The 13,941-nt window shown below is 41.1% G+C and overlaps 1 protein-coding gene across 1 annotated transcript in view; it reads left to right on the top strand.

Moving 5' to 3' along the window:
- Positions 1 to 9,176: 9,176 nt before the first annotated feature.
- LOC139710131 (uncharacterized) overlaps positions 9,177 to 13,941 on the top strand; it is a 70,342-nt gene continuing 65,577 nt past the window's right edge. The window contains exons 1-4 of the mRNA XM_071622063.1: positions 9,177 to 9,858; positions 10,057 to 10,100; positions 10,301 to 10,366; positions 10,721 to 10,784. Of these exons, the coding sequence (XP_071478164.1) occupies positions 9,790 to 9,858; positions 10,057 to 10,100; positions 10,301 to 10,366; positions 10,721 to 10,784 (243 nt within the window). The 5' untranslated portion in view covers positions 9,177 to 9,789. The remainder of the gene's footprint in view (positions 9,859 to 10,056; positions 10,101 to 10,300; positions 10,367 to 10,720; positions 10,785 to 13,941) is intronic.

The following is a 13,941-nucleotide window of genomic DNA, read 5'->3' as shown; positions in this document are numbered from 1 at the left end:
TCATTTACCATAGAGATAATGTGCACCTCGTATGGATCACAGGGGACATCCAGCCCCTTCCCTCCCGGGTGCGGTGGGGTGGAGGGGTTGCTATTTGACCCATTGTGTTCAGCATCAGTCATATAACACATGCTACATTCATTTCCAAACTCTTCTGTCCTTGTCGTTTCGAAAGGAAATGATTATTCCCAACATTTCCTTCTTTTTTCATATGACTAATGCTATCAACATCATCATCATCATCATCATCAACAACATCATCATCAACAACAACAACAACAACAGCAACAACAGCGACGACGACGACAACAACAACAACATCGTCATCATCATGACTTAGTGCTTCTTGAAAAGTAACTCGATTTTATCCAATTTTTACTTCTCCTTTTCCTGCTCTTTTTCTCGTTCCCTTCCTTCATCTTTCTTCTTCTTCGCCATCCTTTGCGTAACTTTTCTTCCCTCGTCGTTCAACATCACCATCATGATTATCATTATCAGTTTATCATCATCATCATCATCATCATCATCATCATCATCATCATAATCATCATCATCATTAAGGTTGGTATTCGCGGTCTCCTTCCACTTCCCCTATCGTCTTCTTCCTCTTCCTCCTCTGTATTTCTGTTTCGGTTTCTTTGTGACTTCCGCTTACTCTCAGGAGTATTGGTATAAAGACATCATTTATTGTCATGCGTTCGTTATCTCTCAATTTTGTATCTAATTTCAGGAAAAAAAAAATATCCTTGTATTCTCCTGTTTCCTAAGGCCTAGCATATCATAATCATCATAATGTCTGTAGACAAAGTGTAATAGATTTCTGATATCAAAGATATAGGCATTCTTCACGTTGAATGTAAATGACGTGTACAACCAATTGTCTTCCTCCTCCCCTCCCCCCCCCCCCCCCCCCCCCCTTCTTGGTCTTCCTGCTTACTCTGCAAACTATACATTATACGCTTGTCAAGATTGTGGCCTTTTTACGCTTTGAGGCGCCATTTTCATAGCAGTCATGTTTGTTCAACTTATATATTTTCTCTTCCCACATGATCTTACTTTCATGTGCAGTTATTGTTCTAACTTCTACTATCTCTGCGACAATTTTTGCCTCTCCCTTGAAATCAGTTCCCGCTATCTGCTTTGCGGTGATAGTGTCCCCCCCCCCCGTTTTTTCCCCTTCTTAGATCATACTTTTCTTGATTCAATAACCGAAAGTCTTGTTAATCGGTTGTTTCGATTGTATGCCTGTCTGCTAAAATCAAATTTCCCATTTCCGCCAGAGAATATATCTTTGCTTTAGAGCGATATTCAACATGCCCGTTCACGCCATCAGAGCGATTATATATGCTTGCCCAAGATTTATGAGAAATTTTATACGATAGATAATAGGATTATTCTCTGTAGATGTACTTTCCCATTGTTCGGTTTCAATATAAATCATTTGTGGATCCCACAGCTTATCAAGTTCGCTTTCATGTATTTTTCCATTATGTTTCTTTCGCTTTCAGTCGCTTTGTTTACTCACGACATAATACTGACATATCCCACTTGTATATCATCACTGTTCTGCATTTCTTTTCCCCAGGCACTTCCTAATTGCGTGTTTATGACTATGTTCCAAATATATTTTTTTACGTCGAGAAATGTGAAATGATAAAATGAACTGAATTGAAGTATCTTTAATATCAGAAAGTGATTTTTATATCATTTATATTTGAATCAGATCTTCTTGATTTAGACGAATTTCTTTTTCACACTTGGTGCTTTGAAGTTCCAGTATAGAGTTCTGTTTGGCATTAGCGGAGATTACCACATAACTTTTACTAACGACAATAGCTTGCTTTCCAAGAAGTAAAAATGCAGCGTATAACACCATTTCTTGCTTCATTTCTCTTGCGTGTCTTAGTATTTTTAGCATTGATATTCGAGATCTTGAATATATCTTCTTTCCTTGTCTCTTCTTCCTGGTAAGTCCATGGTATGGGAACTTAGTTAACGGCATACAAGATTTGAAAGAAAAAATAGAATGATAGTCATGTATCATGGATGTAATGAGATCTCTACGTGGAGAATAATCTGTTGTTCGGCCATGTTGTTCTTGTCATAATAGTTTAATCAGTGGCACATTTTCACCTCTATCCTGTGGTCAAGATGAGGGTCAGAGCGAGCCAGCGAGAGGCCGAAACCAATATGAGCACACAGCGAAGGGCGAGGGAAAGGCCAGCGGGCCCTGACCCATGCGAATGCAAACACGATAGAGGCGGCGGGTCTCAGACGACCGAGCGGCTGAAAAGTCAAAGGGAACGTCACACCGCCCGTGAGAGCCGCGGGAGCGCACGGGCGGACCAGCGCCTTTGAGTACGTGAGAATCGCTGCTGGCTCGCTGCTTATACGAGCCCGCGCGCCAAGCGCGGACAGATGCTTTCAAATTGCGCAAAGTGCACACGGCATCAAAGGTCACTTATTTTCCTCGGCCGCCATTTTGAACTCCGCTCGTCTGTACGGGTTTTTTGACGGCTATGTTACCGACTAGATGTGACATTTGCGTCCTTCGTGCTATTTTTACCGCCATTTTCGATGCCTATTTTCGTTCGGAGCTACTTCGAAGTGGCGGGAAGGGAAACACGAGGACACGTTCCGTTTGGTTTCCCTCTAGCCTACGTGAGCATGTATAGTTTCTTTGGCCATTATCCCGAAATGTGCAGCGACTCCATATTTGGCCTGAAATTCGCTCAAACAGCTTAAAGGACGTATTCACCCATGTCATGCCGGGCATGTGTTAATTTCCTTTCTTCCTTGGCGCTTTGTTTCGGTGTATTTGCTGAACTGAGTCTCGTCCCCTTTACTCACCATAATAGAGCACGAATACATCACCATCTTTATACGCTCACAGGGAACTATCATTTCCCCTCAAAGTTACATAACAATAATGATGACCCTCATAGTCATGAGACCAGAGACAGAGGGGTCACAGATAACACCATATAGCACCGAACGCGGCCATTACCGGAATAGTTCAAATATTTACTCTCAAGCGTCTTTCAATTCACAAAGTGATTATACCCTCACACGCGAGGTTCAGTGTATCTCAGGAATCTCCGGCCAACCCCATTTTGTTAATACCAAACAACATGGCGCCATTTTATCAAAATAGTCATTTACCCTTGCCTTAAATACCCTTCCTCTTCACAGAGTTCACATTATTGTCTCCGCTAACGTGCGAATGTATGTGCAACAGCAGTGCTGTATAAACGGCTGGAGATTCTCTAGAATGCCGCCTTTTCATTCATTCATTCATTCATTCATTCATTCATTCATTCATTCATTCATTCGTTTTTTCCATTTTCAGCAGAAACACATAGGCCCCCTAAATATTTTACAAAAGTTGAATGCATAAATTACATCATAATGTAACGTGTAGAACATGACCAAAATATACTCCAGTCATACATGAAAACAAGATGAAGAAAAAGAAGGAGAAGAAGAAGAGGAGAGGAGGAGGAGGAGGAGGAGAAGGAGAAGAAACCTATACAGTGCCAGGAATAATTTTCTTTATCATCCATATCTCTGTAACTGAGAAGAAAACTTTGACGTTGAATAATTAAGATCTGCGTTGTCTCATAACATGGGAAAACAAACAATCATCTCTGAAAATCGTTACTTGCAATTGTTTAAGATTTAAAAACGAAAAGATAGGCAGCAATTAAGGTATAGAGGTTGAAAAATATTCTCTAAGTCTGCAAGCAAGGTATGGTAGAAGGTGGTATTGGTATTAGTTGAAGTTCTGGAAGTCATCTTATTTGCCATTGTCTAATATTTTGTAATCGTATGATGTCTTATAGCATGATTTTGTTTTTTATTGTCTTTGTTTCAAAATCGTATTGCTAAATGCTTTTGAAAGTGTCTGCGTCATCGTCAAGTTAACCACGCCATTAATCCGTTAAGGATTCATTGAAGATACTAAAAATTCATAATATTTTTCCATGGGAGAAATGTTTAACTGTTTAATCTTAATGGTTCTTGCAACGGCGTTATCTCCCATTAAATTGTTGTGTTGTGATCTTTGAATGAATTCTTTTTCAAAGTAATGAAAAGAAAATACTAGTATAACATTCGTCTTTAATTTCAGCGCATTAAAAAAAAATACATTGGAATGAACACACTGTCCATTCCTGTAACAGATAAAATGCATACCGGCAAGATATTTGCCCTACTTTAAGGATACCCGTTTTTATGGTTGTTAGTTGTCTTTGTTCTCAATTTCAATACAAATATTCCATATTTAAAAACATTCAAATCCTTCAAAACATAATTATACAGAGTAAAAAAGCTAAAGGTTTCAGATGATGTTATCAATTACTTCGTAAGTCTGAAAAAATAAGGCAAAAAAAATGATCATGTTCAAATGCCCCTCCCAAAGAAAATGATTTATAATGTCAAGGAATCTCACTCATAAATACAGAATTTAAAACAACTGTTTATCTCCCATAACTAGTGTCGCAAGTTAATTCTTTCGTGATAGTTACTGTAGCAGAGAAATGTGAAATGTTTTTGTTGAGTTGCTTTATCTACAGTCAGAATCAAATTACTGACATTACTTTTGTGTATTTATGGAATATTCATAAGTTATGACGTTGACCAAAATTCAGGGTTTCAGCTCTTTCACCATCATGTTTACATTCTTTTGAATTCTTGAGTTTGTCTCTTATTATTTCCTCTTCCCGATTTTGAATTATCCGGTAAATAAACGGCTTTACTTCATAAAAATCATCCTCATCATCTTCTTCCTCTTCTTCTTTTTCTTTTGCAAAGCGGCACTATCATTTCATAGGTGCTAAACAATGTTGACACTAATCTTATTATATAATGTCACATCGTATCTTGTATTCCTTATCTATATATCCATCCGTGAAGAAAACTTGCAACAGAAAGAGATTATTGAATCAAACACTCTTGACTTCAGGGGGGTGTTTCATGAAACTTTTTGTCAGTGATTTACACCGACAACTGTTAAGCTACTGAAATCCTTGCGTCTGATTGGCTAATAGCAAATTTGTCGGTGAAAACCTCCGACGAACTCGTTGATGAAACGCCCCCCTGAACTGCCTTCGCTTATCAATATCTGTGTGATATTATGAGTTTCGGTATTCATCTAGAACTATAAGAAATTCACGCAATAATGTCATGTTCTCAATGCTAAAATTACAAGTACATCCCTTCGTCCATTGTATACCATCTTGAAATCGACTTTTAAATTGAAGGTGAAGTCCGAAACGTCCCCTCCCTTCACGCACTCATAAGAACATACATATCTCTTTTGGGAGTAGAATTGACTTAATACGATATCCCTATGTTGCGTAAAGGGTATCATCAAATTTCAAATAATGTAATACTCAGTACATTTGCGTATCATTGTCAACAAAGACTTATTTGGACTATTTACACAAGACATTACCATGGTTTATTGTTACAATGTTTATGTACAACAGAATGTCCTTAATTTGTTACTTTATGTAACTTCAATTAATTGTTGCTTTGTTATTTTGTTGCAGGCCGTCAAGAACAACAGTGTATAAACCAATGACGGGGTTACCCTGGCATGCCTGGGTAAAGAATACATTGTACTAAATAAATAAATGAATATTTCCCTCTACCACAGAGAAAACTAAGTCTGAATCTCGAACTCGCGACACAATGATACTTGCAAGCGTTATACACAAAAAAGGGAAACAAGGAAAGAGCTAGAGAGCACGAACTGATCTTCACTGTAAACATTCTTTCAAAATACTGCGTCATTAATTGTTTTTCCACGTTTTGCTCGATAATCAGGGCACGACCTTGACCTCGAGGAAGGCATCACCACTTAACGAGACATAACTCAACCATTGTACAAAACATCGCGATATGTTTGTGGTTATAATGTAATCGAAACCATCCCAGGGTCCATATGGTTATCACACTGCTATAGAACTGTAAAAAGACATCAAAAACAAACTAATGTTTTCTCGGCGTTCATGCTGCCCTCGATAGGTTAAGATATTATAACACCTCCAAGTCATGTTGCCGTGGTTATTTTTCATCTTGAGTGTAAATATCGGTTCCTCTTTCATCATCTGTTCAAAGGTAAAAATAAATGAGCACTCTTCCACGAGACTTCTTCAAAGACTTATGCTGAGACTCGAGTGAAGATTACAGCTCGAATGGGCAGCAGAAGACAGGGGGAAAAAGCCAACAACAAAATGTTTATGAAAGAGAAACTTCAGATCAGCTTCAAACATATCACTTTCAGGATGTGGGTGCAGATTATAATTCAGCCACATGTCCGGGACTTTATTGCATTTAAGGTTGCCGATGAAACCTTGTCCATCAAGCCAGCGCACATTAGGCCGGCTGCGGTGATGTAATAGTTGATAATTAAAATCAGACGAAATTGAGCGTCCTTTTTTAATATACGACCGACGCGAGCGCTAGGAGGAAAAAGTTATGATAGAACCATAACCTTATGCTATAATGTGCAGGCGTGTGTGTATGTGTGAGTTTAAAGTGTCTATCCGTCCGCGTACTTATATATATATATATATTTATCATAAGAGCAAGTTCTGAGTAAATTCAGTTATCTTGCTCACCTATAGTCCTACCTTGATAAGGCGTATATACTAGCTCTGCTGTGCAATCCCACTTGTCGTTGCTCAAAGATGGCGTCTGGCATATTATGCAAAGTAAGAGTGGATTTTTATCTCAAACGCATTTTGCTGTGAGAAATTAACATTCTCCGTGAAAATCGAGCTTAATAAATGACATTATTTCTCACTTTGTTACCTAATTTTTACACTGTAAGTGCAACGTGTGTGTGTGTATGTGTATGAGTGTGTTTTAAATTCATTGTGTCAATTGCGTCAGGTTTATTTTCAGGTGTTCTTTTTTTTACCATTTATACAAGACGGTGATGCATTGTCTCATGACGTCGGAAAATAATGAGAGCTACCACTTCTCACTTTCCCCATGAACTAAAGAATGAAAGCAAAACAAATAATTCGAAATGGTCAAACCGTGAGTGTCCCTTTATTACAATGATCTTCACCTTCGGAGTAATTCAAAGCCGTACAAGGTATCAGGTTTACAATCTCCATCATTGAAGAAGAATTTTCACCAGCTATATCTAATCACTTTAAACACAGTTATTTGACATGTTACATATAGATCACAGAGTTGATATGTGATGTTATTTAAACACGATGCTTTAACAGTTTTTTTTTTTAATAGGGGGAATTCCATTCTCTGTAGGGCATGCATTCGGTATGAGTTTTAAGGAGGTAAAAATGAGAGTAAAACAGAGCGAAAGTTTCATCATTATCTCGAGTATCTAATGTTATATTGAGAGTACTTACGAGAGTTCATATCGGTTGATATAAAAATTAATGCGGAATTTCTACCCCAGAAACGAAAGACTCTCCAGTGGTTGCATGTTTATGGAGGAAGTGATGAAAGCGAAAAGCGCTGGCTGAACTGAATGTCAATTAACATAATTCAGACGCATGATCGACAATAAATGTAAGTGTCATTTGCAATGATGGTGAGAAATGAGTTTAGCAAAAGTTTGGTCCACTTTTAAGATATCGATTGTTTGACAGATCCTTTTTCCCCCAGCCGTTGTTTTGAAAATTATTATGCACCTGATGGTGCTAGTGGTGGTGGTTATTTTTTCCCTTTTTGGGGGGTGATGGGGGGGGGGGGGTGGGATGGTGGAGGGGAGGGGAGGGGAGGGGCTTTAATTTTTCCATTATCGTCATCAGTGATGTCATATCGTTATTGTCATCTCTACTCGAGATACAACAGTGGTGAGTCAGATAATGGAAGACAGTGTTGAATGAGAATGTGACGTACAGACTCCTTCCAAATTGTTCATCAGGAACATTTTGGAATGACCAAACCCAATCCTTCAGATGATTTCATTGACTGACTGTCTTTCATGAAAAGAAGGTGTCATGACAAGTGATAACTTCTTGATGAAACTATGTTGCTATATTTTTTTTCTACGCAGACGAGAGAACTCAACATGGTATTAAAAGAGGATTTTTCTTTTTCGTTATTTTCTGTGCCATGCGTTGGAAGTAAATTCTATTTTGCTTCATAAAGAGAAAATTTTCAGTTTTATTCTGCGCGCGCGCGCACTGCCTCTGATGGAAATGAACATAATTCCGGGATGATAACAATCGCTCGATCTGAAATATTGAGTCATGAATGAAAGATTAATTGTCAGAACCAATTTCCTCCGGGTTTCCAGAGAGATTGTGACGACAGACAAGCAATCGCGCCCAGCGCAGAGCGGACAAACTTGCGCTGAAGTCGCATGAAGATCCCGCTTTTAGACCGTCTGCAACAAAGCGCATTATTTCTGGTGGTGAAACTAGCGAAAGCAATTTGATGAATTATTGTCTTGAGAGATACAGAAGAGAGAGAGCGGGAGAGAGTTTAAACCCGAGAGATTTTGTCGAGAAGGATTATGAATGAGAAAGTGGATAGAAGAAGCTTGCAGATATAGAGTGTGAACAAATACAATGCAATTGGCGATACTCTATCAAGATCAGTATCGCATGAATCGGTTGTCTGTCTTGAGGTCTCTCTCTCTGGCTGCGAAGAGCTGAAATGCGTTTTCTCATCAAACATTTCGCAGACGAAGGGAAAAAGGGGAGAGAGAGAAAGAGGCAGCAGGAGGAACGCCGATCGAAGCGCGGTGGAAAAACCCTAGTTCTCACGTCTGAATGATGAAGAATATGCCTCCAAGCCTCACCGGGCTCCGTGTTAGATCGAATTTCTCCTTTTCTCTCAGCAAACCTCGAGTCTTGACACTAATAAACCGACGCCCTTTACATTACGGTGCTGCAGAGATACAGAGGGAGAGAGCGTGAAAGAGGGAAAGAGACGGCTACGGGCTACATGCATAGCAGAGCGAAGGGGAGACGTTTTACCCGGCCGTGTGGGCAGGCGCTGTGTGCATGCTAAGCCACGGAGAGAGTCAGCGGCTTCGCTATGACTCGTACGGTGCATAATACAGGCGGGCTGTGTGTTGTGTGATCGCCGCGGCTTTTTAATGCGTTTCCTGTTCTGCTGGCACGCAAGGTACACTTTCAAGAACTCGATATTGCAGTGGGACTTCGCGCTCTTGTCAACAGAACTCGCTGTAACGCATCACACACCCGCTAGCATCGCAAATTGCACCGACATTGTTCCTCTCTCTCGCGTTTGGGGGCTCGAAGAATATATAATACGCAATCGAGGGCGAGGCTGCCGCCGTGTACGTGTGGCTGTGCATACGGCCTCCGCATCAGAAAAATGCAGAACGCGATTGAACGAAATTGGAGGCATTTTAATGCCTAGTGGCGGGCACTCCCAATCCGAGTTCACTGCCTGCACGCTATTCGTGCTGTCGTCTGTACAACTTAGATCGGCCAGCTGAGTTTGGGGGCAGCCATATCGCAGCAGCAGCTCTCGTCATTCGCATCTTTTTTTCCCCCGACATTCCGCCACAATACCGCGGCCTCTTCTTATCTCACGCTAACAGGGGCCAGGGTAGTACTCTGACGCATTGCTGTCCCGGGCTGACCTCAAGCTCTGAGGGCCAGGCAAAAAACACACACGGGCCAACGTGTGTGCGTGTGAAAGACTGGCGGGCGGCCCCCCTGACAAACGCCTCGGCATTCCGACGGGGTGCTCCTGCACTTGGGTCGAGCTGCTAGTTCGGGAGTTCTCACAAGAAGGCCGAACCACGAGGTTTGACGGTCAGCCACCATGGAACTGAGCGACATCGGGGAGAGGGTGTACGCCGCCGAGTCCCTCCTCAACAGACGGATTCGACGGGTAAATAGCTGCTCATTTAGCAACTCACACACAGCAATCAAGAGCAAAAGAATGAGCGTGAAAAAGAGATATCAGATTCCAATCAGATTTTGAAAGTATTCGGTTTCCCAGTTGCTCTTTATCCTTTACTCATGTTTGAGACCCTTATCTCTTCGTTGAGTCTGTATAACTGCATCTTTTCTTTGTTTTCTCTTACAGGGAAAAGCGGAATATTTGGTGAAATGGAAAGGCTGGTCAATCAAGTGAGTATACATAGGATTCCACTTTAGTGAATATCATAGAAAGCTACAAACAACAACAACAAGAAAAAAAGATGACAAAAAAAAAATCAACAACTCGTCGCATTATGTCTTGCGAAGATGTGAATCAATGTCACGACTCGCGTAATCTTGGTGTCAAGATGTTTGACGAGGCTCGTTTTCCCCCCATTGTTCTTGCTCAGGTACAGTACCTGGGAACCGGTGGATAACATCATTGACAAAAGGCTGTTGGAGTCGTACGAAAAGAGGTGAGTCAGAGACTCGATTATGAGAGAGGGAAACCGTTATTAACTTGGGAGATTTTTTTTTTCCAGCGCATGGACTTAGTCGGGAAAAAGGGGGGGAAAGAAAAAAGAAGGGAAAAAAAAAACCTTCCAATATGGCGCGCGATCGAACTAGGTATTTGCCTGAGTTCGGTGTGTCCGCTTGCAAAGTAATGTGCGAACGCATGGCGCATGTCTTGTGTATTGACGCAATGGCTGTGTGTGTATGTGTGTGTATGTATGTGAATACGAGCGCGAAAGATGTCGGACTCGAAGGCGATAGCGTTTAGCTTTCCTATCGAGAGACGGGCTAAAATGTCGCCTTTTCTTTCCCTACAGGCGAAAAGAGCTTGAAGGAACTACGGGTCCCAAGCGAAGGGGAAGGAAAAGACGCAAGACTAAGGTATGTGATAGATTTCGTTGTTTTTTCGACCCCCTTGCAACGGGCTCATTTTCACACTCTCCGCCCGACATTTTGTCATCAAAGTCCGTCCAACGAAATAATCCAAGATATTTAGGGAAAGTCCTCAAATGGGCAGAATCCTTGGTTATCAGTCTTCACATGTTTGTCGCGTCGAGTCGCATAGTGTTTGGAAATCATGGAAAATAACTTAAATTTAGAGCAAACTCCGCGTCGAAACGCACTCACACCCAGGGAATGCCATGCGAAAACAACGAGACCCTATTGCCACAGCGTACAAACCTACGGGGCAGACATCTCGCGAGATTTTTTCCCCCTAACTGCCTTCCTCGCCTGGTCGAGAATATGTCTACTGCGCATGTGTTTTACACATCTACGCCGTGCATCCCCCCTCGCCATATTACAATTACTGGCTGCATAATGATACGCCAAACCGCTGGCCAAAATCATCCCTACCCTGCCAGCCATACGGTACATATTATATTCATGGGCATTCGTGCCATCTTTCTTTTCTCCCGCCCCCCCCCCCCCCTCTTTTTTCCCCCTCAGTCGTGAGCGTGTACGTAACAAGGCAGGCGATGCGAGTAATATAGTTACTGTGGCAATATGGTATTGTCACTAATTACCGACGGGCCAGCCCAGGCCGAAGGTTACCTCGTTCCGGGGTACTAGTGGTTAAGAGTCTGCCGGGATGGTTCAGGTTATTAAAAGCCGGCAGTGTGGTCACGCGTGCATTATCACAACAGTGTTTTTTCATAGTATTTTTACTCATCCTATACTCTGTCTTTTTCTCTCCATGCTTACCCTTATTAAGCAGGAAAAAAAAAGACCGTTTTGCTTACCGAGCGCTATTGACATTTTGAGCCTCACATTGCGAAGAACGTAGCTACGTGTTCGGATTAATATATTCATCGAAATGAAATGCGCATATATAGAATTAGAAACAGTCTCTTGCGAGCTGTGTGCACATAGCTCGGTGCTTTCTTCAAAGAGTAATAAATTATATGCAAGATATTGGCATGAGATAGAGTATAGCGCGAATGTATCCACTTGGCTATAATAGTATGCATGTACTGCCTATGTCTTATTGGTTTTGTTGATCGTTTTCGGTTTTGATGTGACGGGTAAGGTTGCATCAAGACTGTACCATTATGCTGGGGGCAATGCCATACGCTGTGTGATCATCGTAGCCTCATGTCTTCCATGTCATTTATTTTTAGCCACTTCTTTCGCCTGTGCAGTGGTTGACATCAGAACCAGATTAAAGGTAACCTCTCTTTCTCATAAACTTAAAGAGAGAATTCTAGCTGACCAGTTATTCTGATACAGTGAAGGGGGAGGGGGGGGGGGGGTAAAATCAGTGACTTATATATTGTTAGAAAGAAGAGAAGCAAACTGGAATGTCACCTGGCATCATTACTTGTGATAATTATTTTAACTATGCATGGTGTTCACATGTAACTTTGTGAGAATGATGATTACGTATCACTGAATGAAAATTTATTCTTTCTTCGCCACTCATGGCTGAGCAGAGTAGGCCATGCAGACAGTGTTTAAACTCTTACATCTAATACGAGTTCTCTCGGTCGCAATGCATAAAACTTGGCAAGTGATTGCCCTCTTAAAGCACTCGGTTCTTGCTCCAAGGTGACAAGTCGCGGAACTCTTCTTGAGGGAATGGTTGGTGTTATTACGAAGTTTGATGTCGTGGGGCCAGTGCGATAAACCATGCTTATATAATTATATAATAATGCATATGTAAGCGCGCAGTACAACAATCATTCCTCCTAGAGACGAAGGAGAAATAATGTGAATCCCTTTAAAGTATCTTCAAGAAAACATGCGTCCGTTCTGATGCTGTTCTGTAAAGCTTGAATAAAGTATAGCTGAACTACATGATGTGAAATGTGCAAGCAGCATTGCACGCTCCGTCTCTGCGTGGCAAACGTGTTGTTTTCATTATCAGGGAGAGCTTCCGTAGCGCGCACAGATTTGAACCCGTAATTCTTTGCGAAGTGCAGTAAAGCCACATAGCATTCAGCAAGGTATATCAGTCCACTTTCTAAAGTACTTTCGAGATGATACACCAGTAGTGCGAAGGTTGGCCCATTCCATTTTTCTGCGGGTGAAGACAAAAAAGTATTTCATTTCATGATATATCCTTTCGACCACCCCCCCCCCCCTTCCTTGCGGATCTTGTACAGTTTCGTATTACTGCAGACGACACCAATTCAAGCGACCGTGGATGAAACTCAATATAACTTTGAGAGTGATCTCCGCGTAAATGATATAATACGTGTGTTTGTGTGTACGTGTATGTGTATATAAAGCTATTTGGGGTGATGTTTTGAGAAATGTGAACAAATTTCATCAACAACGCTCCTACGGTGTCAACGGTACGTATATTTAAAAAAAAAAAACAAACAGTGACAATCGGACGTTTTCTGTGACTCAAATGGTAGTTGTTAGTTTGCTTGCTCATCTTGTTACATAGTGTCTGAGGGTGTTTGCTTTTTATGCATCTACTATGTATCGACCATTGTGGTTTCAAATGCCATTTATACCCAGTCTTCAGATGATGTGCAGGGAAATTATGATTTTATACCAGAGATTATGCGGGAAAAATGAGAGAATTTTAAGAAGGAAACTTAGCTGCATACACACAACAAAACTTGTCTCCTTAAAATTAGTGGTGAGAGTTCAAGAATGGGGTAGCTCATTGTCAGTTTCACTAGGCTATGATGAGTTAACAACGAATGACCCTCTTGTGTATAGCATATTGTAGATGATAAAAAGGGCATTCAAAATGCGCATGCAATCAATTATTGTACACGTTTGAACAAATATAGACTGGTAGCCAAACTGTTCTTATCCTCAGTACTTTACAAACAGTGGAAAGACGGCCGTTTGTTTACGGTGCTGAATCAGGGGTGGTGGGACATTATTGTAGAATGGGAGTAGAGACGGATTGAAATAATGGGACGAGTCTGAAGTGAGATTGATTATATCATTGAACAATTCATCTGGTTATGAGGGGAACTCTCATGCCAGCTGGTTTGCATATGACTTGTGCCCTGCTTTTTTTTAATCGAGGAAATATTTATGATATATAACATGGTCTTATATCCAGGGTAACCTC

This window comes from Diadema antillarum, unplaced genomic scaffold, assembly GCF_040938485.1.
Source record: "Diadema antillarum isolate AM-2024a unplaced genomic scaffold, OU_Dant_1.0 seq00001503_RagTag, whole genome shotgun sequence".
In the NCBI taxonomy this organism is placed as follows: domain Eukaryota; kingdom Metazoa; phylum Echinodermata; class Echinoidea; order Diadematoida; family Diadematidae; genus Diadema; species Diadema antillarum.
This window is presented reverse-complemented; position numbering and strand designations above follow the sequence as displayed.